Source organism: Lontra canadensis, unplaced genomic scaffold (assembly GCF_010015895.1).
Source record: "Lontra canadensis isolate GAN:19392208 unplaced genomic scaffold, GSC_riverotter_1.0 scaffold8, whole genome shotgun sequence".
Taxonomy (NCBI): domain Eukaryota; kingdom Metazoa; phylum Chordata; class Mammalia; order Carnivora; family Mustelidae; genus Lontra; species Lontra canadensis.
In genome coordinates this window covers 25337458-25365145 of record NW_022631002.1, presented here as the reverse complement: position 1 = coordinate 25365145, position 27688 = coordinate 25337458, and the positions used below count along the sequence as shown (strand labels likewise).

Sequence of the window (27688 nt, the reverse complement as noted above, 5' to 3'; positions counted from 1 at the left end):
AACAGCATCTTTTTATTCTCCTTGCTGCAGTGGCAGACTTGCTGGTTTTCATGAAACATGATTTCTGTCACAAGGTCCGTTGATAAGCTTGCTGGATTGCGGCGGGGGGACACACATGAGGCCGCCTGTGAATGTCGGAATGGGCTCTTCCCACACACCTTTTGCGGGTGCTGTTCTCATGCCAGATCTAGAGGTACCCCAACGCCCTAAGGTGCTGCAGTTAAAGCTTCTGGAGTATTGCAATGGCATGATCAACAGGGTTTCTGTCTTCCTCGTACATGTAAACTCTTTTGGAATAGCTGAGGTTCAAGGACGAGCAGAAGTTTGGTTTTGAGCCACAAAGTTTCAGACACCCGCCGCAGATGCCTCTGCCCTATTTCACTACGTGTTCTTTTCTGCGAAACACATTCAGTGGTTGAGTGTTAACTACTGTGGTTGAAAGGACCTGCTCACCACCATCCACCCTCCTCTTCTCTCTGTGTGAATCTCACAACAGCAGGGGTCGTAGGCAGGAAGGTTGTCTCTCACCAGGGAAATTACTTGGTGACCTGGTGAATGGCATGGGCAAGGTAGCCCACATTGCCAGAGGTGACCCCTGCTACAGAGATGCGGCCGTCCTTTGTCATGTAGATGGAGAACTCCTTGGTTAGCCTCTCCACCTGCAGAAAAGAGAGGTCAGGAGCATTCTAGGCAGTGGGATTTGCCCAGCCCAGGCATTAAAACAGGAAAACAGAAACTCAATTTTCTTGCTTAAACCCTATTCCCAGTATTTAGTGGGCTAGTATAGAGAGAAGGATAAAAAGCCATCTTAAAGTTGGATGACGAATTCTGAGGTATGAACAGGTGAAAACAAATCTTCGATCCAGCATTTGAAGAAAAAACAGATCCAAAATCCAGCTATGGAAGAGCTCAGGTATGTCTCCTATCAATATTCCGGCTCCTGCTTGTGCTGGGATTTCTTCAGAGAAGCAGCAGTGGTCCAAAGAATGACCAAAACCTGCTGCTTTTCAGCAGTTTGCAAAACCTGCTCTGCTTTTCAGCAGTTTGCAGCCTCACAGGGGATACAGACAGGGAAATGACTATTAACAGAACGAAATGAATGCTACACTCTTCCTTTACCTAACAGGGTTCCAAAAGGACCGTTTTAATGGTAACCCAATAGGTAGGGGATCTGTCAGGAATTCTTGTTTGCGAGGACTGATCAGTTGGTCAGCTGAGGAGAAATCAGGGCCCTCTCACCTGCTCGGGCTTTAGTCCCGTGAAACAGAACATGCCAATCTGGTCAGTGATGTGCTGCCAGTTGTGGGAAGAACCCTCCTTCTTGAGGTTGGACACCAGCTGAGTCCGCATGCTAATGATGCGGTCGGCCATGCCTTTTACTTCCTGCAACCTGTAAAACAAAAAACCCCAAAAAGAACCCCGGGATGCAGCTCAATTCTAGACAAAACACCAACAAGTAAGACAGAGCTCACAGCAATTTTACGTTCCTTGGGTGTCTCCCCAGTGTGACTTAATTCTTTGTCCTAGCCCAAGTCAGATGTTGTCACTAGTTCGGCAAGTAAAAAGCTATTTTACTGTATTGTACACTGTTCTGAGCAGGCACCTAATGACTAATGTGATGCAGTTATTAAGAATGATGAGGGGTTCAAAACCACAATGAGATACCATCTCACACCAGTCAGAATGGCTAAACTTAAGTCCAGAAATGACAGATGCTGGCGAGGATGCGGAGAAAGGAGAACCCTCCTACACTGTTGGTGGGAATGCAAGCTGGTGCAGCCACTCTGGAAAACAGCATGGAGGTTCCTCATAAAGTTGAAAATAGAGCTACCTTACCACCCAGCAACTGCACTACTGGGTATTTACCCTAAAGATATAAACGTAGTGATCCGAAGGGGCACGTGTACCCGAATGTTTATAGCAGCAATATCCACAATAGCCAAGCTATGGAAAGAACCTAGATGTCCATCAACAGATGAATGGATAAAGAAGATGTGGTATATATATACAATGGAATACTATGTAGCCATCAAAAGAAATGAAATCTTGCCATTTGCGATGACGTGGATGGAACTAGAGGGTATTATGCTTAGCTAAATAAGTCAAACGGAGAAAGACAACTATCATAGGATCTCCCTGATATGAGGAAGTGGAGATGCAACGTGGGGGGCTTGGGGGTAGGAAAAGAATAAATGAAACACGATGGGATCGGAAGGGAGACAAACCATAAGAGACTCTTAATGTCACAAAACAAACTGAGGGTTGCTGGGGGACGGGGGGTAGGGAGAGGGTGGTGGGGTTATGGACACTGGGGACAGTATGTGCTATGGTGAGTGCTGGGAAGTGTGTAAACCTGGCAATTCACAGACCTGTACCCCTAGGGCTAATAATACATTATATGTTTATTAAAAAAAAAAAAAAAAAAAGAATGATGAGGGGTGTCTGGACGGCTCAGCTGGTTAAGCATGTGACTCTTCATTTCAGCTCAGGTCATGATCTTGGGGTTGAGGGATTGAGCCCTGCATCGGGCTCTGTGCTCAGCATGCAGACTGCTTGGGATTCTCCCTCTCCTTCTATCCTACCTCAACCCTGTACTCTCAAATAAATGAATAAATCTTGAAAAAAAAAAAAAAAAAGGAATGACTCAAATCTAGGAAGACTAAGGCTCTCTATTGTTTATGCAGTGGGAAAAGTGGAAAAGTTGTGGTTTTTTTTTTTTTTTTTAAAGATTTCATTTTATTTATTTGGGGGAGGGAGAGAAAGAGCGAGCAAGCATGAGCAGGGGGAGGAGCAGAGGGAGAGGGAGAAGCAGCCTCCCCACTGAGCAGGGAGCCTGACGTGGGGCTCAACCCTGGGAGCCCAGGATCATGACCTGAGCTGAAGGTGGATGCTTAACCCACTGAGCCACCTAGGCGCCCCTAAAGTTGTGTTTTAAATAGTAAACTATGACCTTATTTTTAACATGGGTGGAATAGACTCCTGCTTTTGCAGTTAAGACAGTGCACTGGAGGGGACCTGGGTGGCTCAGTGGGTTAAGCCTCTGCCTTCGGATCAGGTCGTGATCTCAGGGTCCTGGGACCGAGTCCCGCATCAGGCTCTCTGCTCTGCGGGGAGCCTGCTTCCTCCTCTCTCTCTCTCTGCTTGCCTATCTGCCCACTTGTGATCTCTGTCTGTCAAATAAATAAAATCTTTAAAAAAAAAAAAAAAAAAAAAAGACAGTGCACTGGAAACCTATGATGTGCCAAGCCATGTGCTAGGCGGTGAGAAGGGAGGGTTCAGACATGGTCCTTGCCTTTAAATCTTAAAACCAAAACTGGGAACAAACTTGTGAACCACAAACTATGGAACAAGGCAGGACAATTTAAGAACCATAGAACAGTGCCGCATTAAAAGCCCAGGGAGGGAGGGTCAGTTCTATCTGGCAACTGAAGGCAGTCCTCTGATACACATGGCTCACTTGATTCTGGACATCATCACCTTCCTTAGAATCTCCTCTTGCCATTCTAGACCTATGGTTCTAGGGGAAATTCTTGCCCAACTAGATGACTAAAAATATTTCTAGTTTACCTCCCTGTTCTAACGTGTTCATGTTCTTAAACCATCTATGATGATGTCATACACAGTTACAATGGGTCACAACTGCCAATCAGAAGTCAAAGAAAGTTAGTATTAGTAATTTTTATTTGACTCAGGTAAACATCTAAAATTGGGCACTTGCACATAAAAACAGGTTTTTCCTCTCTGGAAAAAGCTGGCAACACTTCACTAGCAGCGTGATTCCTGGCTGGAGCTCTAGCTCCCGACTCCTCTAGGGATGAGAGTTGATTTTAAATTTCCTATGGTCCCATCTCTGTCCTGCTCTATTTACTTTCAGGCTGGCGTCCTAGAAGCATGGAGGCTCTGACCACAGCTAGATCCAGGGCAACTCCAGCAAAACCCTTCCGTGCTCACTGGTGCCCACAGAATGAAGTTCTGACTTCTCAAGATCTCGGTGAAGGTGCTTCATCACCTATGCCCAACTTCCCAGCTTTGCTGCCTTCTCTATCCTCCTCCCCCTCAGAGTCAAGGCCACAGAAACTCCCTGGGACTTCCAAAGCACGCCCTACAGGATGCACAATGCGCTCCGGTACCTGTCCTCAGGCACAGCTCTGTCCAGTTCTCCTTTACTCTTTATTTGGTTGGCGGGGGAAAGCCTTCTTCTCCCTTCAAGGCACAGCTCACAGGCTGCTATCTTCATTATATCCTCCTTTATACCCTGCTAGAATCAACAGCCCTTCCTTTGGTCTGCCTTTATTGTCTCTTTTATCAATGCTATATGTGTACCCTCACCTGATAATAAACTACACACAGGCCGAAATACCTCACTCATCTAGCACAGTTCCTTTGTTACCTTTGTACATGACAGACTTCAAAGGTGTACTGAAGTACACACGTTAAAAAAATGACATCTTGATAACCATTAGGAAATATAAAAAAAACACTTAAAAATATGAAGTTCAAAAAAAAAAAAAAAAAGCTTAGAATAACTCAAAGAGACAAAAATACCACCAAACCTACAACATACATATAGATAGGAGTAAAGTACATGGTTTGTTAACATGACAGAAGACAGTGAACAAAGACAAACGGTGGGCTTTAATGACTAGATTTACAGTGAGTTTTTTTCCCTCTCCCAAACTTTCTGAAATATACTTACATATGAATTTTATAACGGGAAAAAAAAGTATAAATAAAAAAGTGGTCAGTTTCTTGGTAAGCCCGGCATGGGTATATTTAACTAAAAAGAACTACCCTGAACCAGACTTAGTTCAATGTTCCACAGGAGTAATTTAAATTAGAAAGAATAGCTGTCATGTGATAAGCTGGGGGACTGCATATAAAGTTTCTTGCAGACAGCAGACAACAGATTTAGCTTTTCTCCCTGAGAAGCTGCTCAGGGATCTTTTAGCCTCTCAATTAACCAGCTACAAAGATAAACTCTTATCTGACAAATCACATTGTTCATGGGCATCTTGGCTTTTCATTAACTTTGAAATACATAGAGCAGGGATTGGCAAACTTCTCATTTTCAAATTTTTTTAAGTCCCAGTACAGTTAACATGGCAAACTTCTTATAAAGGGCTGAATTATAAACGTTGTTAGGTTTTGCGGGCCATTTGCTCCCTGTCACAACTACTAAATTCTGCTGTTTGGCACAAAAGCAGCCACATGTAATTCATCAAAAATGAGTAGGGCTGTGTCCGAATAGAACTCTATAAGAATAGGGGGCAGACTAGATTTGACCCACAGAACAGTTTGCCAACCTCTGATCTAGAGCAAGGTTTCCAAATTGTGTGGCATGACCCATTAGTGCTCAAGTAGTTGGATGCAACTGGCATTTAAAAAATACTAGGACACATAAAGCCTAAGTACTGAGTTTTTGACAACTGTTTCAGTTTCGTGTACGTTTACTGGGATGTGGGTTCAGGGTCACGATACAAAATATGTCTTATGTGGACTGTGGTCAAAGAAACTGAGTGACACTAAGTTTGAGCACAGGTGCCAAGAGATTCAGATGGAAAGGCTGATAAAAAAACAAAAAGCAGCAGAAATACTGATTCAGAGGTAGCTAAGATAAAAACAAAAAATACGGTGTTCTTAAAAATTTAAGTTTTCTTATGTAAGGTACTTCAATTTGGGCCTCAGTTGAGTAGAGGGAAGGTTTTACTTAAAATGGAGATAATGGAATAAAAAACCCCTGCCGTTTCTGAATTACGTTTGTCTCCGATGTATCTGAATGCTAACAGAATCACACCCCTCTCTCCTCCTCTCCGCCCACATAGGGAAGCTGGGTGATACTGTACATCACGACCCTGAAAGCTCGGTGGCGGGGGCAGGGGGGCAGCAATGAGCAGTTACCATTGTTTTCGCAGGTCAGGGCTGGTCAGGATGGTGGAGGCAATCCGGGCCCCATTGATGGGAGGGTTGGAATACATGGGACGGATCAAGATCTTCAACTGCGACTCCACCCTTTTAGCTTCGTCAGCATCTTTGCAGACTACAGTGAAGGCTCCCACACGCTCACCTGGAGAGACACACACGGACCCTGTCGTTCAGTTTTCCAGTCTAACACGCGAAAGCAAGTCATGATTCAATGCGCTACATATTATGCTTCCATCAGAAGTGCCCCAAAAATATCTGTTAAAAAGCTTTCGACAACCAGTAAGGTGAATCTAGAGGCAACAGGAAGTCTGAGTACTCAGGGTCTCTTTTCATGACATCCATTTTCTTGGCTTGTGGAGCCATCATTTCCTGTTTAGAGACACAGTTATTAGTTTCCTCTGCTGGAGGAGTTCAGAGACACGAACGAAGATGTGACTAAGATAAGTAAAATCCAGGTTACCTGTCTTCTCTGGGTAACACACACACACACACACACACACACACACACACACACACACATGGACACAGGCACCGCCCTCCCCCCAACTGGTATCTCTGTGGCATCCTCTTCCAGCACTTCTTCAGTCTTATCAGGACTCACACACCACACTCTGGATCCTTGAGCTTACCGTATAAGCCCATGTTCTTGGCATAGGATTGGCAGAGACAAACATTAATGCCCTGTTCAATGAAGTGGCGTACAGCCCAGGCGTCCTTGTTACCATCACCACTGGCAAAGCCTTGGTAGGCCATGTCAAAGAATGCAAAGAGATTGTTTTTCTGGGAAGGAAAAAGAGAAGAGCAAAGCTTTAGGCAGTCTGTCTCAAGATGCCCCACATGCTTGCCTGTGCTTATGAGGACCATATCTGCCTCACACAGAGTGAGCAGTCTTCTCCCCTGGTGGCAATTTGGAGATGTTTAATGTTCCTTCAGTTAAGACATCATCATATATTTTTCTTTACTTTGGTGGTTATGGTTCCTCAAGAAGACATTAAGAAAAGGCACTCTTGGGGCACCTGCGTGGCTCAGTGGGTTAAAGCCTCTGCCTTCGGCTCAGGTCATGATCCCAGGGTCCTGGGATCAAGCCCCACATTGGGCTCTCTGCTCAGCAGGGAGCCTGCTTCCCCTTCTCTATCTCTGCCTGCCTCTCTGCCTGCTTGTGATCTCTGTCAAATAAATAAATAAAAATCTAAAAAAAAAAAAAAAAAAAAAAAAAAAAGAAAGAAAGAAAAGGTACTCTTAATTTTAATCTTCCCAGAAAGCTGCTTGGTCTAACAGGAAGCTCTTTTCAGGCCCAGAGGAGTCTAGGTAATTACTCTGGTCCAGTCAACACAGGACCAACATCAGTCTCTTCTGGGGCTAATGTAACTCTGGCAGTCTCATCTTTTACCTAGGACTCATGAGAACCATCTCATCTCCAAAGTGCTCTGTGAATGCTCTTTTTCTCTTTTTCTTTTCCCTCCTCTGTTTCATTCTGTTTGAACCTTAGGTTTAATAGAATGTAAAGAAAGGGAGACCAAAAGAAGCGAAAATGGAGACATAGGGCAATAGGAATACCTGTTGGTATTCCAGGAATACCTGTTGGTATTCCAGGAATACCTGGAATTTTTTTTTTTTTAAAGTGAACTCTTCCTCCAATGTGGAGCCTGAACTCATAACCCTGAGGTCATGACTTGATGCTCTACCAACTGAACCAGGCAGGCATCCCTCCTCCCTTGAAATTTTGACAAGTGCCTTCTCTGACAGTTGAGTCTGTGAATAACGGCCATGCTGAGGAAACAGGCCAGGACAGGAGACATGACAAAGTGTATAAAGGATGAACATGTAATCCTGGCCAGGACAAATGTAGGTGCCAATGAGAGACATCCTGGGGCCAGTGGATGCCCACTGGACAGGCTGGCCAATGACAAGAGTCCTCAGAATTCCCAACATCCAGGCTGAGGAACAGAAATTATCTCTAAGCTGCTCCTGTACCATCAGTTAAGAACTACTGATTATGCAGGGCACTTAGGTGGATTGGTTGGTTATGCGGCTGACTCGGTTTCAGCTCCAGTTGTGATTTCCGAGTTGTGGGATCAAGCCCCGTGCTGGGTTATGCATTCGGCAGAGTCTGCTTGACATTTTCTCCCTTTCTCTGCACCTCCCCTGACTTGCATGCATGTATGTGCACTCTCCCGCTCAAATAAATAAAGATCGTAAAACAAAACAAAACAAAACAAAAACAACCAAAAACAAAACCCAAATTGCTAATTAATAAGTAAGCAGCTCTTTCCTGACAACTTAATGTGGGCTCAAGGGTAATTAATTCTGATTAGGACTTTGCCCAGTTACTGAACACAGAACTGTGGCTCGTCAGCTCATTCTCCTTACCTTCACCACTGCTGCTATCTCCTTCCACTGCTCAGGGCGGGGGTCCACTCCCGTGGGATTGTGGGCACAGGCATGCAGGAGAAGAACACTTTGCTGTGGCATTTTCTAAAGAGACAACCAAGAGGTGACCATGCAGCTCTGAAAGGAGATAACTTACCTGAAATGCCATAGAGTCACTATTTTGGATCAGTAACAAAGATAATCTGAGATCTGGAAATAAGTTCATTCCCAGTATTTTTACTCAGATACTGAGACCCAGCTGTGAAACATCACATCTCCACAAGGAGGTTTGTTTCTTATTCCTTCACCCCTCTTGCCCTGAAAGTCACACTTACCGAAATGTCCTCTAGGGCGCCTGTGAAGTCAAAGCCGCACGTCTTGGGGTCATAATATCGATAACCATGTAGCTGCATGCCTGCGTCCCTGAAGATCGGTGTGTGATTTCCCCAGGATGGTTTGGGCAGAAAGACATCTCGGCTGAACTTAAAAAATCTTTGCTAAAAAATGGGATGAAAGGGAATGGATAAGTGAAGAAGGAAAAGGAAAGAAATAAAAAGAGTTGATACATTTTAGGAAGAAGACATTAAGAGGAAGACATTTTTCTCTATTGAAACTCATCTTATCTTTATGAGTGAGAGATAGTAATGACTCAGCAGCAAGACCGTGTGAGCTGGAATTTAAGCTCTGACGAGTATATTTGCTGTGTAGCCAAGGGCTTGTCTGGGCCTCACTGTCTTTGTTTGTAAAATGGCGGTAAATGAATCTTCTTCATAAAGATAAAATGATTAAATGAGTTAAAAGAAAAGCTGGTAATAACAGATATGTGCTCAATAAATAAGATTTATTATTATTATTATTCTATCTTCCTTGCAATTTCTTCTAAGTATTTTTACTTTTCTTACCCCTGACTCCATTCGTCAGAGAACAGGAACTCTTCCAACTTTGGGGACAGAGGTCATCAAACACACAGGCAATAGGAAACCCCATCATCCTCAACTTACAGACTCTCTTATGGCTCATCCCTGAAGCAGTTTCCAGACTCACCAGAAAACTGGCTCCGATCCTCAAGGCCCCAGTTCCAGAAATGGTTTGCACGGTGACATACTGAAGGAGAGAGAGCACGGTCAGTAAGGTGTGATACTCTCTACAGGCCCATAACAGAACTGAGGCCAAGCCCAGAGAGGCACTGCCCTGTATACTCAGTCTCCTTCCTGCTTCAGAAGCTGAAGACGTTTCAAATGGTCCTGGGAAATGAGAGAATAGCACTACTGTTTCATTTCCCAATTTGCTAAGAGACAGAATGACTCTCCCTGTGAGATCTCAAAAGAGCCATCTCTTCAGTTTCCAACATCTTTGCTGACCGAGAAGTTAACTCCTCATGGCTTGTTATCAGTGTCATACCATATAGCAGGAGAAATGTTTAGGACACAACTGCTCCCCCCACATGAGAAAAGGCTCATTTATACAGAGAAAAAAAGACACTAAGAAAAGTCACTATAATACTGAACGATTCTTGAACATCAAAGTTCCTTGAAAAGCAAGTCAACTTATTATTATGAGAATAATAAGGATCACTACATTTTAAAGGCTCAGAAGTTCCATTCTCTGAGTTTTCATAATCTGAAAATGTTATCTTTTGAGTAACAGGAAGGTGCCTGAGGTAATCTGTTTCTTCGAATCAGTCAACTTTAAGGAATAAGAAATCACAGATTTTTTTTTCTATGGCATTATAGATGTTTAAGGTTCTCTTAAACATAAACTTATTTTCTGGCCTGGGGGTCAGGAGAAGAAACGGGTGGGGGAGGGGAGAGAGCGTAACAAACTCTTTATGGAACAAAGTTTGTCCCTGCGAACTTTGCCGTGACAGAAATAAAAATCTAACTGTGGGGGAAACTGGTGGGCTCAGTTGGTAGAGCTAGGGACTCTTGATCTTGGGGTTGAGCCCCACAGTGGGTGAAATGGTTACTTAAAAAATAAAATCTTGGCACGCCTGGATGGCTCAGTGGGTTAAGCCTCTGCCTTCAGCTCAGGTCATGAGCTCGAGGTCTTGGGATCAAGCCCCACATCAGGCTCTCTGCTCGCCAGGGAGCCTGCTTCCTCCTCTCTCTCCCTGCCTGCCTCTCTGCCTACTTGTGATCTCTGTCAAATAAATAAATAAAAATTTAAAAAAAAAAATAAAATCTTTAGAAGACCCAAAAAACCCAAACAAACCTAACTGTGGATCTGATAATACTAATAATTCATAAAGGCACAGCAATTTATGAGATAAGCTGATGTTACTTTAGCTAGACAGACAGAGATAAGCAAAAATTATAGAAAAAATGGAAGCTTTCATGAGGGGTTAATAGGCGGTTGATTGCATGGATATCAATCAAACCATGGATCAGGATCATTACTGTCTCAGTAAGAGGTTGCAGTTTTACTCTTGAGTTCGTGATCTAACCTGTGGACTTAGACCAGCCTAGTGAATAAACTGTATTTATTCTGGTCTCCCGGGCAGAAGGGGAGAAATGTTGGCTTAGTGCCGCTACTTTGTTTTTCTCGGGACTTGCCCAGGAAAACAAATATTTAAACATACAAATGTATCCATTAATAAACATTTGTTTCAAAGGAAAGTGAACTATGGGGCTCGAGGCCCCTCTTCACTGGGCTGTTGAATGGCCTGGAGGCATCCCAGCCGCCTTGGGCTTGCTCCTCTTCTATAGGAAGGGCCGAGCCTGTGCATTCTCTGGGGGTGCACACAGACATCTACTTGTGCAAAGTCTGTGTACAGTACCATCTTCTTCTGCCATAAGAGAACCCCCAGGGAGACATGTGTGCTCCCCCTGTCACTGCTGCTCGATGTTCTTCTGGACAGGAGAGACAAGGGAGGCAGCATGAAGGGAGAAGAGCTGCCTTCTTTTAATGTCTAAACTGGCTGTGAAGGGGCAGGGGAGGAGTGCCAGACTGGTCCTGGCCCCAAGAGACGTGCCTGTGTGCTTCTTCCATCTGAGCTGGAAGCCGAGAACATGAGAGTAGCGGCTAATTATAGGCCTAAAACTGGGCATAGTTTGGCATTTCTTCTTCTTCTTTTTTTTTTTTTTAAGATTTATTTACTCATTTGAGACAGAGTGAGAATGAGCAGAGGGAAGAGGCAGAGGGGAAAGGAGAAGCAGGTTCCCCACCGAGCAGACAGTCTGAGGCAGGGCTCAATCCCAGGACCCTAGGACCACGACCTGAGCTGAAGGCAGACACCCAAACGACTGAGCCACCCAGGTGCACCTAGTTTGGCATTTTTTTTTTTTTTTTAAGATTTTATTTATTTATTTGACAGAGATCACAAGTAGGCAGAGCAGCAGGCTGAGAAAGAGGGGGACGCTGAGCAGAGAGCCCGATACAGGGCTCGATCCCAGGACCCCGAGATCATGACCTGAGCTAAAGGCAGAGGCTCAACCCACTGAGCCACCCAGGCACCCCGTAGTTTGGCATTTCTAAAGCATATTCAGTATAAAGTGAACATAAGCACACAGAGCAGGGTCAACTCTTGAGTCAAATTACTATTCCACCTTCAGGATTATTGCTACCTTTTTGGAATGGGTGTTCCATGAAATTTATTTTATTTTATAAATAAAATATATTTTATTTTTTAATATAAAATAAATATAATATAAAATAAAATATATTTTATTTTATATAAAATAAAATCTGAGCTGAAGGCAGAGGCTTAAACCCACTGACCACCCAGGTGCCCCTACATGAAATCTTTTAATTTATAAGTACCAACTTACTCTCTCAAGAAGAGATTTTAGCAATAGTACGGTCACCTCAAAATCATTATTACACACAAAGTGATATATGTTATTTATTTAAATTATTTCAAATTTGTTTCAACTGTTAAATTTAAAAACAGACTTTGTATGATGGCAGAGTCTGCTCTGCTTACCCGGCTACTTTTCAACACTTCGTTGTTCTCACCCAGGGCCAGCTCTGCAGATGCCTTACAAAACTCAGCAAGTCCTGCGATGGGCAGATATTCTTTGTCCAAATTTTTCGCAGCAATCTGGGCCTCTGCCTAGACAAGAGAAAAGGTATCTGCTTAGTTTCTTCTTCTTACCTGGAATTACGATGATTAATATTTAATGTTCAATAAATTTAGTTTATATATGAAATATAAAGGAAGTAAAGCCTTGTTTTTATTTGGAAATACTGTTCAAGAAAAAGGCTAAGTACTATACCTGAAACTAATAGGACACTGTATGTTAACTGGAATTTAAATAAAAATTTGAAAATATACACACACACAAAAAAAAAAAAAACCCTACAGAAAAAAAAAGAAAAAGAAAAGAATACTTGGTATTTTATAATGTAGAACACAAATATTTGTGATTTTAAAAATTGTATTTTTTTTACAGTTAGGTTTTACATGGGTGGGTACATAATGTTTTCTTGGTTAATATTTAATATACGGTATTCCTGGAATGCACAAGAACAAGGTTTATGAGCAACACTTAAAAGAGTTATAAGATGATAAAATCAAACTAAATACATAAGAAAGTATTTCAAGGTATAATGCCAGTCTAGGAACTTCAAAGAGTTAATTGTACTAGCCACATCTCTTCTGCTTTGGAGACAGAGGTGAGACCAACCCTCACTAGTTGTGTGACCCTGAGCAACTCAAATTAGTAACCTTCCTGAGCCTCAGTTTCTTCATCTGTTGAATGGGGGGACAACTGTTGCTCAACTCTCACGAATGGCTGAAGACCTGACAAAGGAATGCACGGAAGCGTGTGGTGGTATTCCAGCCTGCAAACCAGCGGACTAATCCTTGGTGAATACTTCCAACTGTCAGACTGAGACCAAGGCAATCCCTGCATGACCTGAGACCCAGCAGTCAGCAGTTTCCAATAGGTCTTCTCATCACAATGGTTTCTCGAACCCTTTCTGTCTACTCTGAGAGCTCTAGAGGTGACCCTTAACTCACACTCCCATAGACTTAGACACTTCTTCTTTCAGGGGTTCATTCAGCCCATGTTCTTACTTCACTGGCTCCTGAGGGCCTGAGCCCGCTGGTTTCAGGGCGGTCAGCTCAGATGATTACGGAGTGTCGTACTCTGACCCGGAAGTATTCCTTTGTAACTTTCACTCACAGTGCCCAGTTCTGCTCTATGGAGGAAGGATGCATCACCAGCCCATTTTCGGAAGTGACAAAGCATTCATATATCAACAGAGGAGGTGTAGATGGAAAGGGAACACATGCTTTCCTTAAAAAAAAAAAACTGTTCTAAGGGAATTATTTATTTATTTTTATTTATTTATTTATTTATTTATTTGACAGACAGAGATCACAAGTAGGCAGAGAGGCAGGCAGAGAGAGAGGAGGAAGCAGGCTCCCTGCAGAGCAGAGAGCCCGACGTGGGGCTCGATCCCAGGACCCTGGGATCATGACCTGAGCCGAAGGCAGAGGCTTTAACCCACTGAGCCACCCAGGTGCCCCGGGAATTAACTATTTAAAGTTATAGTGATTACCAACAGAAAGAACAGTGATAAAAATATCACAAAAATAAAGCGAATTATTCTGTAGTTCAGTATGAAGGGACAGAGCATGCCTGTGTGGGAGAGCTTATTAAGGCCATCAACATGATAGAAATGGAAAATAATGGCAGTAACCCTCATCCACAAAGGGCTATTCTTATTACCAAGAAGCAATGTTTAAATTCTTGGTCCTTTTGTGCACCCTCAGGATTAAACATGACACTATGCCTGCTTTACAGATAATCACTTAAGTTCAATCTTGAGAAAGACCACGTAGTTCCAATCTGTCACTTTTACAGCAAGGAGCCCCAAGCCCAGAAACCCGAGTGATTTAAGCAGCTGATGCCAGAACTGGAACCAGGTCTCCCGACTCCCAGCCTGGCACTCTTTCTGCCACTCTCCAGGAGCTCTCTTCAGTTGATCCATCCCAAGAAGGCAGGGGATAGATGGCAAACTCACCTTCCGGACACTGGGGAGCACATACGGCTTTCCATTATCATCCCGGTAGGCACCAACTCCCAGATTCATCTTTTTGCTGTTGGTGTCTCTCTTAAAGGCTTCCGTGACTCCCAGGATGGGATCTGGGGGCCCCATTTCCACATGGGTCCACCAAGAGCTGAAATGAGAAATAAAATACAGTAGCTGGATTTCCATGGCCAGAGACATCTCAAATCTGCTAGAGCACTTTGCAGAGGAGGGCAGAAGACCAAATGCAATGAGGAGCAGAAGAGGGACACCCCAATCATCCTGGGGAGGACAGGGTGCATATGTAGGCTTTCACAGTCCAAATCTGATCTAAATTCCCAGGCAAAGACTATTTCACGTAATTTGGCTGTGAGAAACTGAGAGTGGTAAAAGATAACATAAGAGAGGCAAGCAAGGGGCGCCTGGGTGGCTCAGTGGGTTAAGCCGCTGCCTTCAGCTCAGGTCATGATCCCAGGGTCCTGGGATCGAGTCCCACATCAGGCTCTCTGCTTCGGCGGGAAGCCTGCTTTCCTTCCTCTCTCTGCCTACTAGTGCGGTCTGTTAATTAAATTAAAAAAAAAAAAAAAAAAAAAAGAAGCAAGCAGGGACCATTGCTTGCTCGGTCCTTGAATGTTACCTGACCACCCCTAAACCCCGCCCCGCCCCCGCCCGCAAAAGTGCTTGGGTTTTAGCCTGTTCTCAAACTTGTTAAAGGGTAGCATTTGCAGAGGTTGTTAAAAACACAGGTTCCCGTGTTCCAGCTTGGATATAGTGAGAACATGTACAGTTATTGAAGTTTTTTGGGGGGCAGGGGGAGGTGGGTTGATCAGGTAAGTGGAGTGACATGAACAGCCTTGCCTTTTTAGAGCCCATCTGGTCACAAGGTGGGGTACTGAATGTAGAGTGTTAAGAGTGGATGCAAAAGGATCACTGGTTCATTACTTAGCAAAAGAGATAAAGGGATTGGGGCCTAAACCAGGACAAGGCAGGAGGGGCAGAGAGGAAGACCGAATTTCGAGGTATTTCGGAATTAAAAATCAGCAAGAACTACTTGTAACAACCTATTCATCCTCTCACTACTTAATTAAAATGCTGGACAATGTTTATTATTCTGTATTTATAAGAGTCATGATTTTGCCTTAAAAAATTATCCCCTGGGGAGGGGGGTGAGGGGATGGGTAAATGGATAATGGACCTTAAGGATAGCATGTGATGTAATGCGCACTGTTATAGAAGACTGATGAATCACAGGCCTGTACCTCTGAAACCAATAATACATTATATGTTAATTAATTGAATTTGAATAAAAATGTTTAAAAAAATTACCCCTTAACAATCTTGGGGTGGGAGGGGTCATCCACCTGGGCCAGGTGAACTATCTTGTTAGGGAAGTATACTTCATCTTTCCTTGGTGTCCTGAGGTAATCTCAAGAGGCAACAGAACTTTATTTTCTTGGGACCCTAGGTGGCTCAGTCAGTTAAGCATCTGCCTTCTGCTCAGGTCATGAACCCAGGGTTCTGGGACTGAGTCCCACAATGGGCTCCTTGCTCAGGAGGGAGCCTGCTTCTCCCTCCGAGTGCTGCTCCCCCTGCTTATGCTCTCTCTGAAAAATAACTTTATTTTTGGGAAAAAAAATTACTTTTTTTTTTTTTAGAGTGTTGGGGGGGTGTAGGGGAGGGGCAGAGGGAGAAAGTCTTAAGTAAGCTTCACACCCAGCGCCGAGCCCAACATGGGGCTCAATCTCATGACTGAGATCATAACCTGAGCCAAAATCAAGACCTGGGACACATCACCAACTGAGCCACCCAGGTGCCCCTCAAAATTACCTTTTTTTTTTTTTTTAAAGATTTTATTTATTTGACAGAGATCACAAGCAGGAAGAGACACAGGAGACACAGAGACAGAGAGGAGGAAGCAAGCTCCCCGCTGAGCAGAGAGCCCCATGTGGGGCTCGATCCCAGGACTCTGGGATCATGACCGGAGCCGAAAGCAGAGGCTCTAACTCACTGAGCCACCCAGGTGCCTCTCAAAATTACCTTTATTAAAAGGAAACACACAGCAAAACAGAGCTGGAAGGTGGTGGATGTGGCTGATCTGGAAAAACTTAATCAGCAAACAAGCTGCCCAAACATGGCGTGCGTGCATGTGTGTGTGGTGGGGGAGCGATTTGGCCTTTATCTTTCCTGCTTTTTCTGATTCCAAGAAACCTGCTCTTGGCAGGGCTGGGCCCAGGGAGCCCTATTTTCTAATCTGTTCTCTTCTCTGGGAAGAGAAAGGTTGGCCAAAGTTGTAGAGCTTTCAGGCTTTAAACATATAAAAGGTTATACATATGGAGAAAGAAAGGATGTTCTAGCCCTTTGGCCCAGTGTTATCCCCAGCCCCATCCCTCAGTATTTGTTGATGCCAAAGACACGAAGCCCATGGAACTGGGTAACTTAGGCAGCAGTATGCTGAGCAATGAGGCTGTGCAGATGAGGTGCAGAAACTGGCCAGGAGGTAGAGGACAGTGGGAGAAACGCTGAGGAATTTGCAGGAAGAGGTAAACTGGAGCCTACAGTCGATCTGTTCCCAGTGTGTCACACCTTAGTGAGGGGTTTTAAAGGGTGTCCCTTTCACTGTATATTGAGATGACACCACAGCCAAGTTATGGATGGCGTCGGTCAGCGTCGGTCAGGTCCAGACAACAGGAATGCGGAGTAGAACATGAGGCAGTCCTACCAAGACAATGTAGGCCAGCCAGATGCCCTGACTGTTCATCACAAGCGCTGGGGTCTACTTTGCTGTGTGCCAACCCCGACCTTCATTCTCCAACCCCTCCAGCAGAGGCAGGGCACTGGCTTCCACACCTATGGTCTCCAGGAAGGAGCCTGAGGCAAAAAGTATTTCTCTGGCTTGTTTCCTATCGCTACTAATCTGGGGCTTTGTTTCTGGTTCACCTAAGGCCAATAAGCCAGTCCTCATCAGCAGCAATGATGGTCAATCTGGCTTTATGATCTCATCATTCAGTAATCTCTGAAAACGGGTAGCAGAGATCTATTCTCTGTTGGGTGAGAGATGATGCATAATCTGGTTTGTTGTTTGATTTTGTTTTTTTGAAGCTTAAATCAAGAATTTTGCAGCTCTGCTGCGCCTGGCTGGCTCAGTTGGTAGAGCATGGGACTCTTGATCCTGGGGTGGTGGGTGGGTCTGAGTCTCATGTTGGGTATAGAGATTACCTAATAAAATCTTTTTATTTTTAATTTTTTAAATGATTTTATTTATTTGAGAGAGACAGAGAAAGCATGAGAGGAGAGAGGTCAGCGGGAGAAGCAGACTCCCTGCCGAGCAGGGAGCCCGATGTGGGACTCCAGGATCAAGACCTGAGCCGAAGGCAATTGCTTAACCAACTGAGCCACCCAGGTGCCCCTCCCTAATAAAATCTTAAAAAAAAAATTTTTTTTTGCAGCTCTTTATCAGAATTGTGAGGTTTTCATTTGTGTTTACTCTTGCTCTGTGGCCAAAGCTGTAGACCTGTAGAGCTATAAGACCTCTATGGGTTTTTTTGTTTTCCTTCTGAGTGTCTGAATGTGAAATGTTTTCCAGCTCTGTCGGGTACTGATAAATTTAGATCATAAAAATCTTGGGGGGGCGCCTGGGTGGCTCAGTGGGTTAAGCCTCTGCCTTCAGCTCAGGTCATGATCTCAGGGTCCTGGGATCGAGGCCCGCATTGGGCTCTCTGCTCCGCGGGGAGCCTGCTTTCTCCTCTTTCTCTATGCCTGCCTCTCTGCATACTTGTGATCTCTCTCTCTCTGTTTCAAATAAATAAATAAAATCTTTAAAAAAAAAAAATCTTGGGGAACCTAGGTGGTTCAGTCCATTAAGGGCCTGACTTTTGAACTCAGCTCAGGTTTCGATCTCAGGGTCCTGAGTTCAAGTCCTACACTGGGCTCCACTTAAAAAATCTCAAAGGTGGTGCGCCTGGGTGGCTCAGTGGGTTAAAGCCTCTGCCTTTGGCTCAGGTCATGATCTCAGGGTCCTGGGATCGAGCCCCGCATCGGGCTCCCAGCTCCACAGGGAGTCTGCTTCCTCCTCTCTCTCTCTCTGCCTGCTTCTCTGCCTACTTGTGATCTGTCAAATAAATAAATAAAATCTTTAAAAAAAAAAATCTCAAAGGTGCTCTGTTCTGACTGTGTAAGAGAGACTGTATTTCTAGTACTTTAAATGTGCTAGACAAAAGTTTTTTTTCTTAAAGAAACTAACTTGGAGGGCGCCTGGGTGGCTCAGTGGGTTGGGCCTCTGCCTTCGGCTCAGGTCATGATCTCAGGGTCCTGGGATCGAGGCCCGCATCGGGCTCTCTGCTCGGCGGGGAGCCTGCCTTCTCCTCTCTCTATGCCTGCCTCTCTGCATACTTGTGATCTCTCTCTCTCTGTTTCAAATAAATAAATAAATAAAAAATCTTAAAAAAAAAAAAAACAACTAACTCGGAAATGTTTAAAAAATTCAAGTTCACATCAGTCATATAAACCCCTTTGAGACTAGTTTTTTTTTTTTTTAAGGTTTTATTTATTTATTTGACAGAGATCACAAGCTCTGAAGCCAAGAGTTGGAGGCTTAACCTTAGACTGAGTAACCCAGGCACCCCAGTAGGTTAAATTTTTTAGAAGCTTTATTTTTTTAAGAAAGATTTTATTTATTTGAGAGTGAGAGAGGGAAAGGGAGAAGCATATTCCCTGCTAAGCAGAGAGACCGATGCGAGGCTCAATCCCAGGATCCTAGGATCATGATCTGAGCTGAATGAAGCCAGATGCTTAGCTGACCGAGCCACCCAGGCATCCCATAGAATTTGAGATTTACAGAAGATAAAGCAGCTGCTATAGAGTTCCCAATATCTGCTCCCCCACCAAGAATTCCCTCTTACTACTTACATTTTATATTAGTAGAGTACATTTGTTACAAGTAATGAACCAATATTGACACATTATTAAATCCACACTTTATTCAGATTTCTTCAGTTTTCACCCAATGTCCTATTTCTGTTCTATAAGGTCCACCCAGGATGTCATATTGCATTCACTTGTCATGTCTCCTTGGGCTGTTCTTCATGGTGGCAGTTTTAGACACTTCTTGTGTTTTTTTTTTTTTTTTTAAGATTTTATTTATTTATTTGACAGACAGAGATCACAAGTAGGTAGAGAGGCAGGCAGAGAGAGAGGAGGAAGCAAGCTCCCCGCTGAGCAGAGAGCCCGATGTGGGGCTCGATCCCAGGACCCTGGGATCATGACCTGAGCCGAAAGCAGAGGCTTTAACCCACTGAGCCACCCAGGCGCCCCAGACACTTCTTGTTTTTGATCACTCTGACAGTTTTGGGGAGTACTGGCCAGGCATACTACAGGATATCCCTCTATTGGACTTTGATATTTTGCTCATTAGACTGGAGTTACAGGTGGTTAGGAGAACAGTCATTTTATTTTCTAATATGTTTGCTTGAAGATAATTTCCAAGATCTTTAAGTAACTTAAAATCTTAGACTAATATAATTATGAATTAATTAATGGGTTAATTATTGGAAACCTAGATAATTTCTAAGAAAGAATACAGACACACTGATTACTAAGCGTAATTTTTATATATTTTATTTCCTATTTTTATATGTGCTTGAGAGGTTATAGCCTTGGGTGATTTTATTAATTAAAACAATTTTTTGGGGGGAGATTAAACAACAGAAATTTATTTTCTCACTGAAATTTATTTTCTTCTGGGAACTAGAAGTCCAGAGCTTTGGGTCACTTTAGTGAACATGTTTTTTGCTGTCATTTTAAGGGAAAAAAATATATAAACACATATACGTGTATGTATATATATATATACATAGAAAGTTTAAAAAGGATATATATGTGGCTCTAGAAGCTGAACTATGTGTGTCAACTGGTCTCCTAAAATGCTTGTGTAGGACTGACATTAGAGCCCTCCCTTCGGTTTTGTCTGTGAAAAGGAAGTTACTTTGGTTAAAAGTTATTATTAACGAGTGTTTGAAAATATGGAAGGATCAACTGTGACAGAGATATGCAATGTTGTATATGTTTTTGTTTTCCAAGGAAAAAAAAACTGTGTTGTCCTAAAGCAGAGGTCCTCAAACATTTTGATCTTTGGATCCTTTTTTATTCTTTAAACTTGTTGAGGGCCTGAAACAGCTTTTATTTATGTGTAATGTAACACCAATATTTTACTGTATCAGAAAATAAAACTCAGAAACTGTTACACTGTGTTGAAGTATCAGCTTGTTGTAAATAAATATGAAAGAGCATTTAAGGACAAAACTTGGAAAATGAATTTTGTCTTGATTCATTAGAACTGAGTTGGAAAAGCAATGAAAGATTTTATTTATGTATTTGAGAAATAGAGTACAAGCAGGGAGGGCAGCAGAGGGAGAAGGAGAAGCAGGCTCCCTGCTGAGCAAAGAGCCCGACGTGGAGCTTGATCCCGGAAGCCTGGAATCATGACCTGAGCCAAAGGCAGACACTCAACCAACTGAGCCACCCAGGTGTTAACATTTTTAAAAGTTGCTCAGTCTTCTCACCTGCAAAGGTATGTCCTATCTCTGGACACGTAAGAATTGGAGGCAAAAAAAATGCGGACCTGGAGAAGTCTGGGGCCAGCTTGCTCCCTGCAGGCTCAGGATGAACCATACAATAGGGAAGGAAAATAAAAAGTTTGCTCAGTCTTCCTTGGTTAAGTGATTAATGACTTTACCTGTAACACAAAACGTAATTTTTTTTTTTTACCTCCTGTGTAATCTGCTTAGGTAGTGGAGATTCTTTGTTTTACTAAAATACTTCTCTATGCTTTGTGTTGACTCTCCTATGTCCCTGTTAAAGGAAAAAACAAAACACAAAACATAGCTCCTCACATATGAAATGGTTTCATAATCATGTTACATGTTTAATTTTAAAGTTCTGTCATTTTAATTAAATACATAAATAGTGATTAATTCTCAGGCACTCATAATCTTATCTTAATCAAGTGATCAAATAGCTAACAGGTTTTTTTTGATTTGGCCTTCCCATATTGAATCCTAAATATAGAAAACATAAACTTTCAGGCTATCTTTCACCTAAAACTACTTTGAGATTTCTAAGAGGGCACCCAAGGAGCTCCATTCATGTTTCCAATAAACACTCTCTTGGCACCAGGCAGCATTAATATATCAAAACTGAGGTTTTACTCATGGTAAATTACTGTTATGAAAAAAAAGATTATTCTACTCCTTTTCTTCATGGCAAATAACCAAAAAGCTTTTTACAGTTTCATATTATGGAAAACAAAGTCTTTATGATCTCCTAAATCCCAGTCACTGAGCATGTGCTATGTGCGAAGAGCTGGGAATATAAAGAAGAGTAAAACCACCCCTCACGACCGCATTAGCCCAGGGGGGTGACCCCCAGGGAGTTCTAAACAATGCAGGCTGCAGTGGGGGGGGCGTACAGTGATAAAGTCAGGCTCAGAGCACAGAATATTAATTTTCATAGCCTTGAAGACAGGCCCTAATAACCTGGGGAAGGGAGAGAAAGAACAGGCTTAGGGAGGCTTCCAGGAGGAGGTGACATATGAGGTGAGTGCTAAGGATGACAGAAGGAAACAAGGCACTCCCAGCAGAGACTTAAGAATAAAGGTTAAAGGTGAAAAAGAGCTTGGTGGGGAGGGGGTGTTGAAGTGACAGGTGGAAGCTAGGGAAGCCATCTTAACCAATCAAATGTTTTACACAGCACAGTGAGAGTTCTCTGTGCTCACCATGCTGACAAGCTCAATGAGAACTTCCTTCTTGAAAATGGTTTTCTTGTTGAACTTGTCAGTGGCCAGTGAGCACTCTTGCACCTCACTCCTCCATGAGGCACACTGGATGGCTCGGGACAGCACTAGAGTTAAATTTACGCTCTTCCGACTCCTTGAAAACTGCCGGAGTGTTAGCAGCTATAATTGTTATAGTTAATTCTGTTAATGAAGGATAAATTATTCCATTTTTGGATTCCCCAGGCTTTTATCAGCTTGCCTTAGAAATGTTAGTACTGGGCAACCTGTATGGATTCAAGTAACAGCTCAGCTGCCTACCAGCTTGGGTGAGCACAGGCAAGCCAATTAAGTTCTAAGTCTCAACTTTCCTTATCTGTAAGGTGAGGGCAGAGCAGTCCCTATCCTACAGGGTTGTTAGAAGGATGAAGGGAGGTGTGTGTTTTTTTTTTTTTTTAAGATTTTATTTATTCATCTGACAGAGAGATCACAAGTAGACAGAGAGGCAGGCAGAGAGAGGGGGAAGCATGGTCCCCGCTGAGTGGAGAGCCCAATGCAGGCTGATCCTAGGACTCTGGGATCATGACCTGAGCCGAAGGCAGAGGCTTTAACCCACTGAGCCACCCAGGCGCCCCAGAAGTAGAAGGGAGTTATTAAATATAAAACACTGACAGCCTGGAACAGAGTGAGTGTTTGCTGTTAGCTGGTATCATTGCTACTAAATTATTACTTCTATGCTTTCATTTATAACTATCGTGCCCCGAGTATGGTATCTGATGAGGCAAGTATGTAAGTAAAAGTCAAGAATCATATGGTCATAACTTTTATGACCAAATACAGATCTTTCTTGCTTTTCAATTACTTCTTCTTAGTTTTTCTACAGTCCTGGGGGACATTATTACCATCCTTTTTCCTCACTGTCTCTATTGCCAGGACTCAAAATCCCTCTCTTCTTTTTCATTGTTGTAGGCTGCTTAGCTGTTCCAGTGTCTAAGCAACTGTAAGAAACAAATACCTCGAAGCAACTTCTGACTTGGGCCTGAAGAAAGCTTCCTTTATTTCCTACCCACAATTCAGATCCTGAAGACATGTAGCCACCTGCCTCTATACATCACTGTCATTAACTGATGAGTGAAAGGAATACTTTGAATGTCAAGGACATATTATAGAAAACATCCAATAAGCAATTTTCATTTTTAAAAATGATATCTCTGTCTCTAAGGCCTTTAACCAAGAATGACAGGACTGCTGCCTCAAGCTACAAGGACAGAAGGCACCATTCTTATTAAATGGTGTGAAAAGTACTTATTCATCAAGTTCTTTTTTTTTTCAAAAAAGATTTTATTTATTTGACAGAGAGAGAGAGATCACAAGTAGGCAGAGAGGCAGGCAGAGAGAGAGGTGGAAGCAGGCTCCCCGAAGAGCAAAGAGCCCGACAGGGGGCTCGATCCCAAGACCCTGAGATCATGACCCAAGCCAAAGGCAGAGGCTTAACCCACTGAGCCACCCAGGCACCCCCATCAAGTTCTTTCAAAAGTTTATTGAGCATAGAGATTCTCACTGAAACTATACCCTTGAGTTTTCTGGCAGAGATCTCATCGAGAGTGTTATCTTTTGGGGCACCTGGGTGGCTCAGTGGGTTAAAGCCTCTGCCTTCAGCTCAGGTCATGATCTCAGGGTCCTGGGATCCAGCCCCACATTGGGCTCTCTGCTCAGCAGGGAGCCTGCTTCCCCCACCCCTCTGCCTACTTGTGATCTGTCTGTCAAATAATAAATAAAATCTTAAAAAAAAAAAAGAGTGGTATCTTTTAAAAATTCTAAAAGCAATTTTACAATATTGAATCTTAATCTAAATATAGGAGCAGGGACACTCGATTCGATTAGTTCTACATCATGTTCAGAATCTCTGTGCCCTTCATCCTCCATTCCTTAAAAGGGTAAAGACTCTATGCACACAATGTAAGAACCATGATGTTTTCAAGGGACAGTAATAGATGAAAACAAGAATGTTCTAGGGACAAAACTGATGGTGATAACCTGTGGCCTACAAACTGATTCCTACCAAGTACTTTGGACATAAATGCAAAGCCTCAGCCATTGAGCAATGCTGACCAGCAAACCAAAACATGTTAGGTAAAAACTATTCAAATAAAATATTTCTAATTCAAAGGCCTTGCAATTTTTTCTGAGAACCTCTCTGGTGCTTTGTAGTTTAAAAATATGCTTTTCCTCACATTCTTCTTCTTCTTCTTTTTTAAAGATTTTATTTATTTATTTAAGACAGACAGAGAGAGAGAGAGAGAGCGCGCGCGCGAGCGCACAAGCACGGAGGAAGGTCAGAGGGAGAGGGAGATTCGGATTCTCTGCTGAGCAGGGAGCCCGATGCGGGCTCGATCCCAGGACCCTGAGGTCATGACCTGAGCCGAAGGCAGACGCTCAACCCACTGAGCCACCCAGGTGCCCCTCATATTCTTATTTTAAAATAAGGAGAGAAGTTAATTTGTTCATGATCACAAGCTAAAAATGGCAAAGATGATACTATAATGCTGATTTCCAATACTGATTATTATACTACTATTGTACACTGCCTTTTTTTCCCTCCCAAGATTTTTATTCATTTATCTGAGAGCGAGCTAGTGAGTATGATAGGGAGGTGCAGAGGGAGAGACTCTTTAGGCAGACCCTCCACTGAATGCAGAGCCCAACTATGGGGCTCAATTCCATGACAATGAGATCATGACCCAAGCCAAAAAAACCAAGAGTCAAACGTTTAACCAACTGAATAACCCAGAAGTACCCCCCTTTTTAAGATTTTTCTTATTTGAGAGAGCGAGAGCACACTGCCTTTGTAAAAGGTCTCATGATACTACTTTAGTTATTTCACTAAATATTAAATAACCAGAGTAATTAAGAACAGATCATTTTATAAATCAAAATACATGAGCATATTCTCCTTTCTTCATTGACCTGGGATTAAGGCTGATCTCATGTCACTATGTTTTCACAGCAGTCAGGAAGACAAGGTTAAATGTTGAGTGCTTTCTGTTTAAAAAATGCAGCTAAATGAAACATTTGAACTTAGAGTTCCATCTAAATGACCCAACACCAATTAACTATTTCATAGGATAAATCCTCAGTTCTCTAGAATAGTGACTGCCAAGGTTGACTTGTAGTAAAGTGAGCTAATTTATTTATTTATTTTAAAAGATTTTATTTATTTATTTGACAGAGTTCACAAGTAGGCGGAGAGGCAGGCAGAGAGAGAGCGGAAGGGAAGCAGGCTCCCCGCTGAGCAGAGAGCCCAATGTGGGGCTCGATCCCAGGACCCTGGGATCATGACCTGAGCTGAAGGGAGAGGCTTTAACCTACTGAGCCACCCAGGTGCCCCAAAATGAGCTGTTTAAAAAAGAAAAGAAAAGAAACTTCAATTAGCTGAGTTTATTTTAAATGTTTTCGCTTTGGATTTTGGTAAAGATCACTTTCACAGTGGCAGCAATGCAGGTTCTCACTTCCTTGTCTGAACAGTTACCCGTCTGCCAGATACGGAATCTGGCTCTATCACTCAATCATGTTATCATTGTTTAAACCTGAACAACACCTTCTCAGCTTCAGATGCTCAAATAATTTTAAGACTTTACATCAGTGAACAAAGTCGGTAAGGTTTCTGCTCTCACGGAACTTATATTCTCATTGTGAAAAGACAGAAAAGAAAAGTGAGTCAGCCACTCAAAGAATGACTAAAAGGTCACACCCATAGGGATTTTCACAAAGCACTTTAAGCTTTAAGCCACCCAAGCAAATCTATACAACAGTATTTACTTTAAGATCACTACAATGTTGAAAGACTTTCTCTTGCCCATCATTTCAGACAACGCTTTCTCTTCTCCATATTAGTTGCATAAATGATAAACCCTCTCTCAGTCTGGTCCATTAGATAGGCTGGCTTAAAGAGCATACCTTGACAAGTGGCCAAGGAGGAGCTAAATCAGGGAGAGAGAAAATGTGAGAGCCCAAGCAAAACTGTACTGCCAACAGTGTGAGGCTGCATAAAGGACAAACTGTTCCCCTGGCCTGAAGACCACATGCAAACAATCAAGGCACCCATAACGGCCAAGGTTTTGCTCCTTGTAGCCAGTAACTAGCTGGAGGTTGAGTTGGAGACTAGGTTCCTCATTACGTGGTACTTTAGGATACTGTTCCAAATTTCTGCCTTTTTAAAAAAATTTTATTTATTTATTTGACAAAGAGAGACAGAGATCACAAGTAGGCAAAGAGGCAGGCAGAGAGAGGGGGATGCAGGCTCCCCGCTGAGCAGAGCCTGATGTGGGGCTCCATCCCAGGATCTTGAGATCATGACCTGAGCCGAAAGCACAGGCTTAACCCACTGAGCCACCCAGGCACACCCCAAATTGCCTTCTTGAGTGAATTAATTGCCTGGCTCAGGTCTCCACTGGGAAGAAATTGCTAATTTGTTCTAAACTACGTACTTTTTTGTCGCACACTCAGCACACAGTGTGAAGTTACATATTTGAATTTTTCTTTGAGCGACACCGGTCTCTCGCTGAAACTTAGCATCTGATCCAGCACCTGGCTCTGAGAAACAGGTGACGAACTATTTACTTACTAAATGAGTGCAGAGTGATGTGAAGAGGAAGAACCGCGACCTCCGTACAGTCAAACAAAAGGGAGGTGAACTACACCTTGACTCTTTTCCAAGCGAAGGCCACACGACCCAGGGGTCACCGGCAACTGAGGCAATAACACGGCGTTGGGGTGGAGGGGTAGGGAGAAAGGATGCCACGCACCAAGGTCAGTGGATGCAGGAACGAAAGCTGGACCTGAAAGCCGTGCCCCGGGAGCCTTCCTGCCATGTACTTCCTATCCCCGGGCCCACGACCAGCAGCACGCCCCAGGCCTGCCAACCCAGCTCAGACCCGAACGAGGCCAGGACAGGTGAGTCCCGCCATGCCCCAGAGAACCCCATCAAGGACACCCGCGCCCCTCCGCGCCGCAGCCAATCGGCGCGAGGCAGTCTCGGGGGCGCAGCCAATCGACGCCAGGCCGGCCGGCACTGCAGCCCCATGTGTTCTCCCCTCGTCACCCCTCCCCCACCCCACGGCGCCGAACCCGCGTCTCGTGACCCCCCCCACCCGTGAATGGGAGTCCGGGTGCCGTAGAGGGCCACACTTTCTAACCCCCGGGGAACGCGTTGGCACGCTCTCCTAAGGTCCTGGGGGCGAGGGAGGGGAGGGCTGTAGGACCCCGACCGTCACTTCGAGGCCCCGATGCTCAATTATCAGCCCCCAGGGAAGCCGAGGGGGCGTCAGAGAAAGCGTGTGTGTGGTACCCGCGCTTGTGCTTGGGGGGCAGGGGTGGAAGTCCTGGGGCGTCCGCAGCCCGTCTGGGCAGGCCTATTGTCCCCGGTTCCTTCTCCGTCTCCCCTGCTTACCTGGCTCTGGCAGAAGCCGCAGCAGCGAGGCCCGGGTGGAAAGCGGCGGCGACCCCGGACAGGACGCGGCCAGAGTGCAGCAGGGCCATGGTGGGCGGCAAGAAGGCAGTGGGTAGCTGCAGGACAGAGCGCAGGGCCAGCGGACGCAGACACGGAGGCGCGGGCTCCTGCCGAAGGTAAGGACAGCGACTTCCCCGGGACGGCTA

The 27688-nt window shown here is 43.9% G+C and overlaps 1 protein-coding gene, 1 non-coding gene and 1 pseudogene across 2 annotated transcripts; 1 reads left to right on the top strand and 2 right to left on the bottom strand.

The window, feature by feature from the left end:
- Positions 1-528: 528 nt before the first annotated feature.
- On the bottom strand, positions 529-27688 carry GOT2 (glutamic-oxaloacetic transaminase 2). Its single transcript, XM_032854313.1, has 10 exons — positions 27483-27688; positions 14263-14419; positions 12215-12343; positions 9337-9396; positions 8628-8789; positions 8293-8397; positions 6552-6702; positions 5899-6064; positions 1240-1390; positions 529-659 (listed from the first exon to the last, which is right to left on the bottom strand). Exons 1-10 carry the CDS (start codon positions 27569-27571, stop codon positions 537-539), a joined length of 1293 nt encoding a protein of 430 aa, XP_032710204.1. The 5' UTR covers positions 27572-27688; the 3' UTR covers positions 529-536.
- On the bottom strand, positions 16631-26608 carry LOC116865931 (annotated as a pseudogene).
- Positions 20821-20943, top strand: LOC116866017. The gene has a single exon (XR_004382312.1). It is a non-coding gene; the product is annotated as a small nucleolar RNA SNORA38 (small nucleolar RNA).

What these genes read in the sequence shown, in the direction of transcription:
- GOT2 (XM_032854313.1), bottom strand. Translation starts at nt 27,571, where the DNA reads ATGGCCCTGCTGCACTCTGGCCGCGTCCTGTCCGGGGTCGCCGCCGCT. An exon ending in TGCTCCCCAGTGTCCGGAAG is followed by an intron (nt 12,344 to 14,262) that starts GTGAGTTTGCCA and finishes TCTCTTGTCTAG; the next exon opens with GCAGAGGCCCAGATTGCTGC. An exon ending in CGGGACTAAAGCCCGAGCAG is followed by an intron (nt 660 to 1,239) that starts GTGAGAGGGCCC and finishes TCTTTTCTGCAG; the next exon opens with GTGGAGAGGCTAACCAAGGA.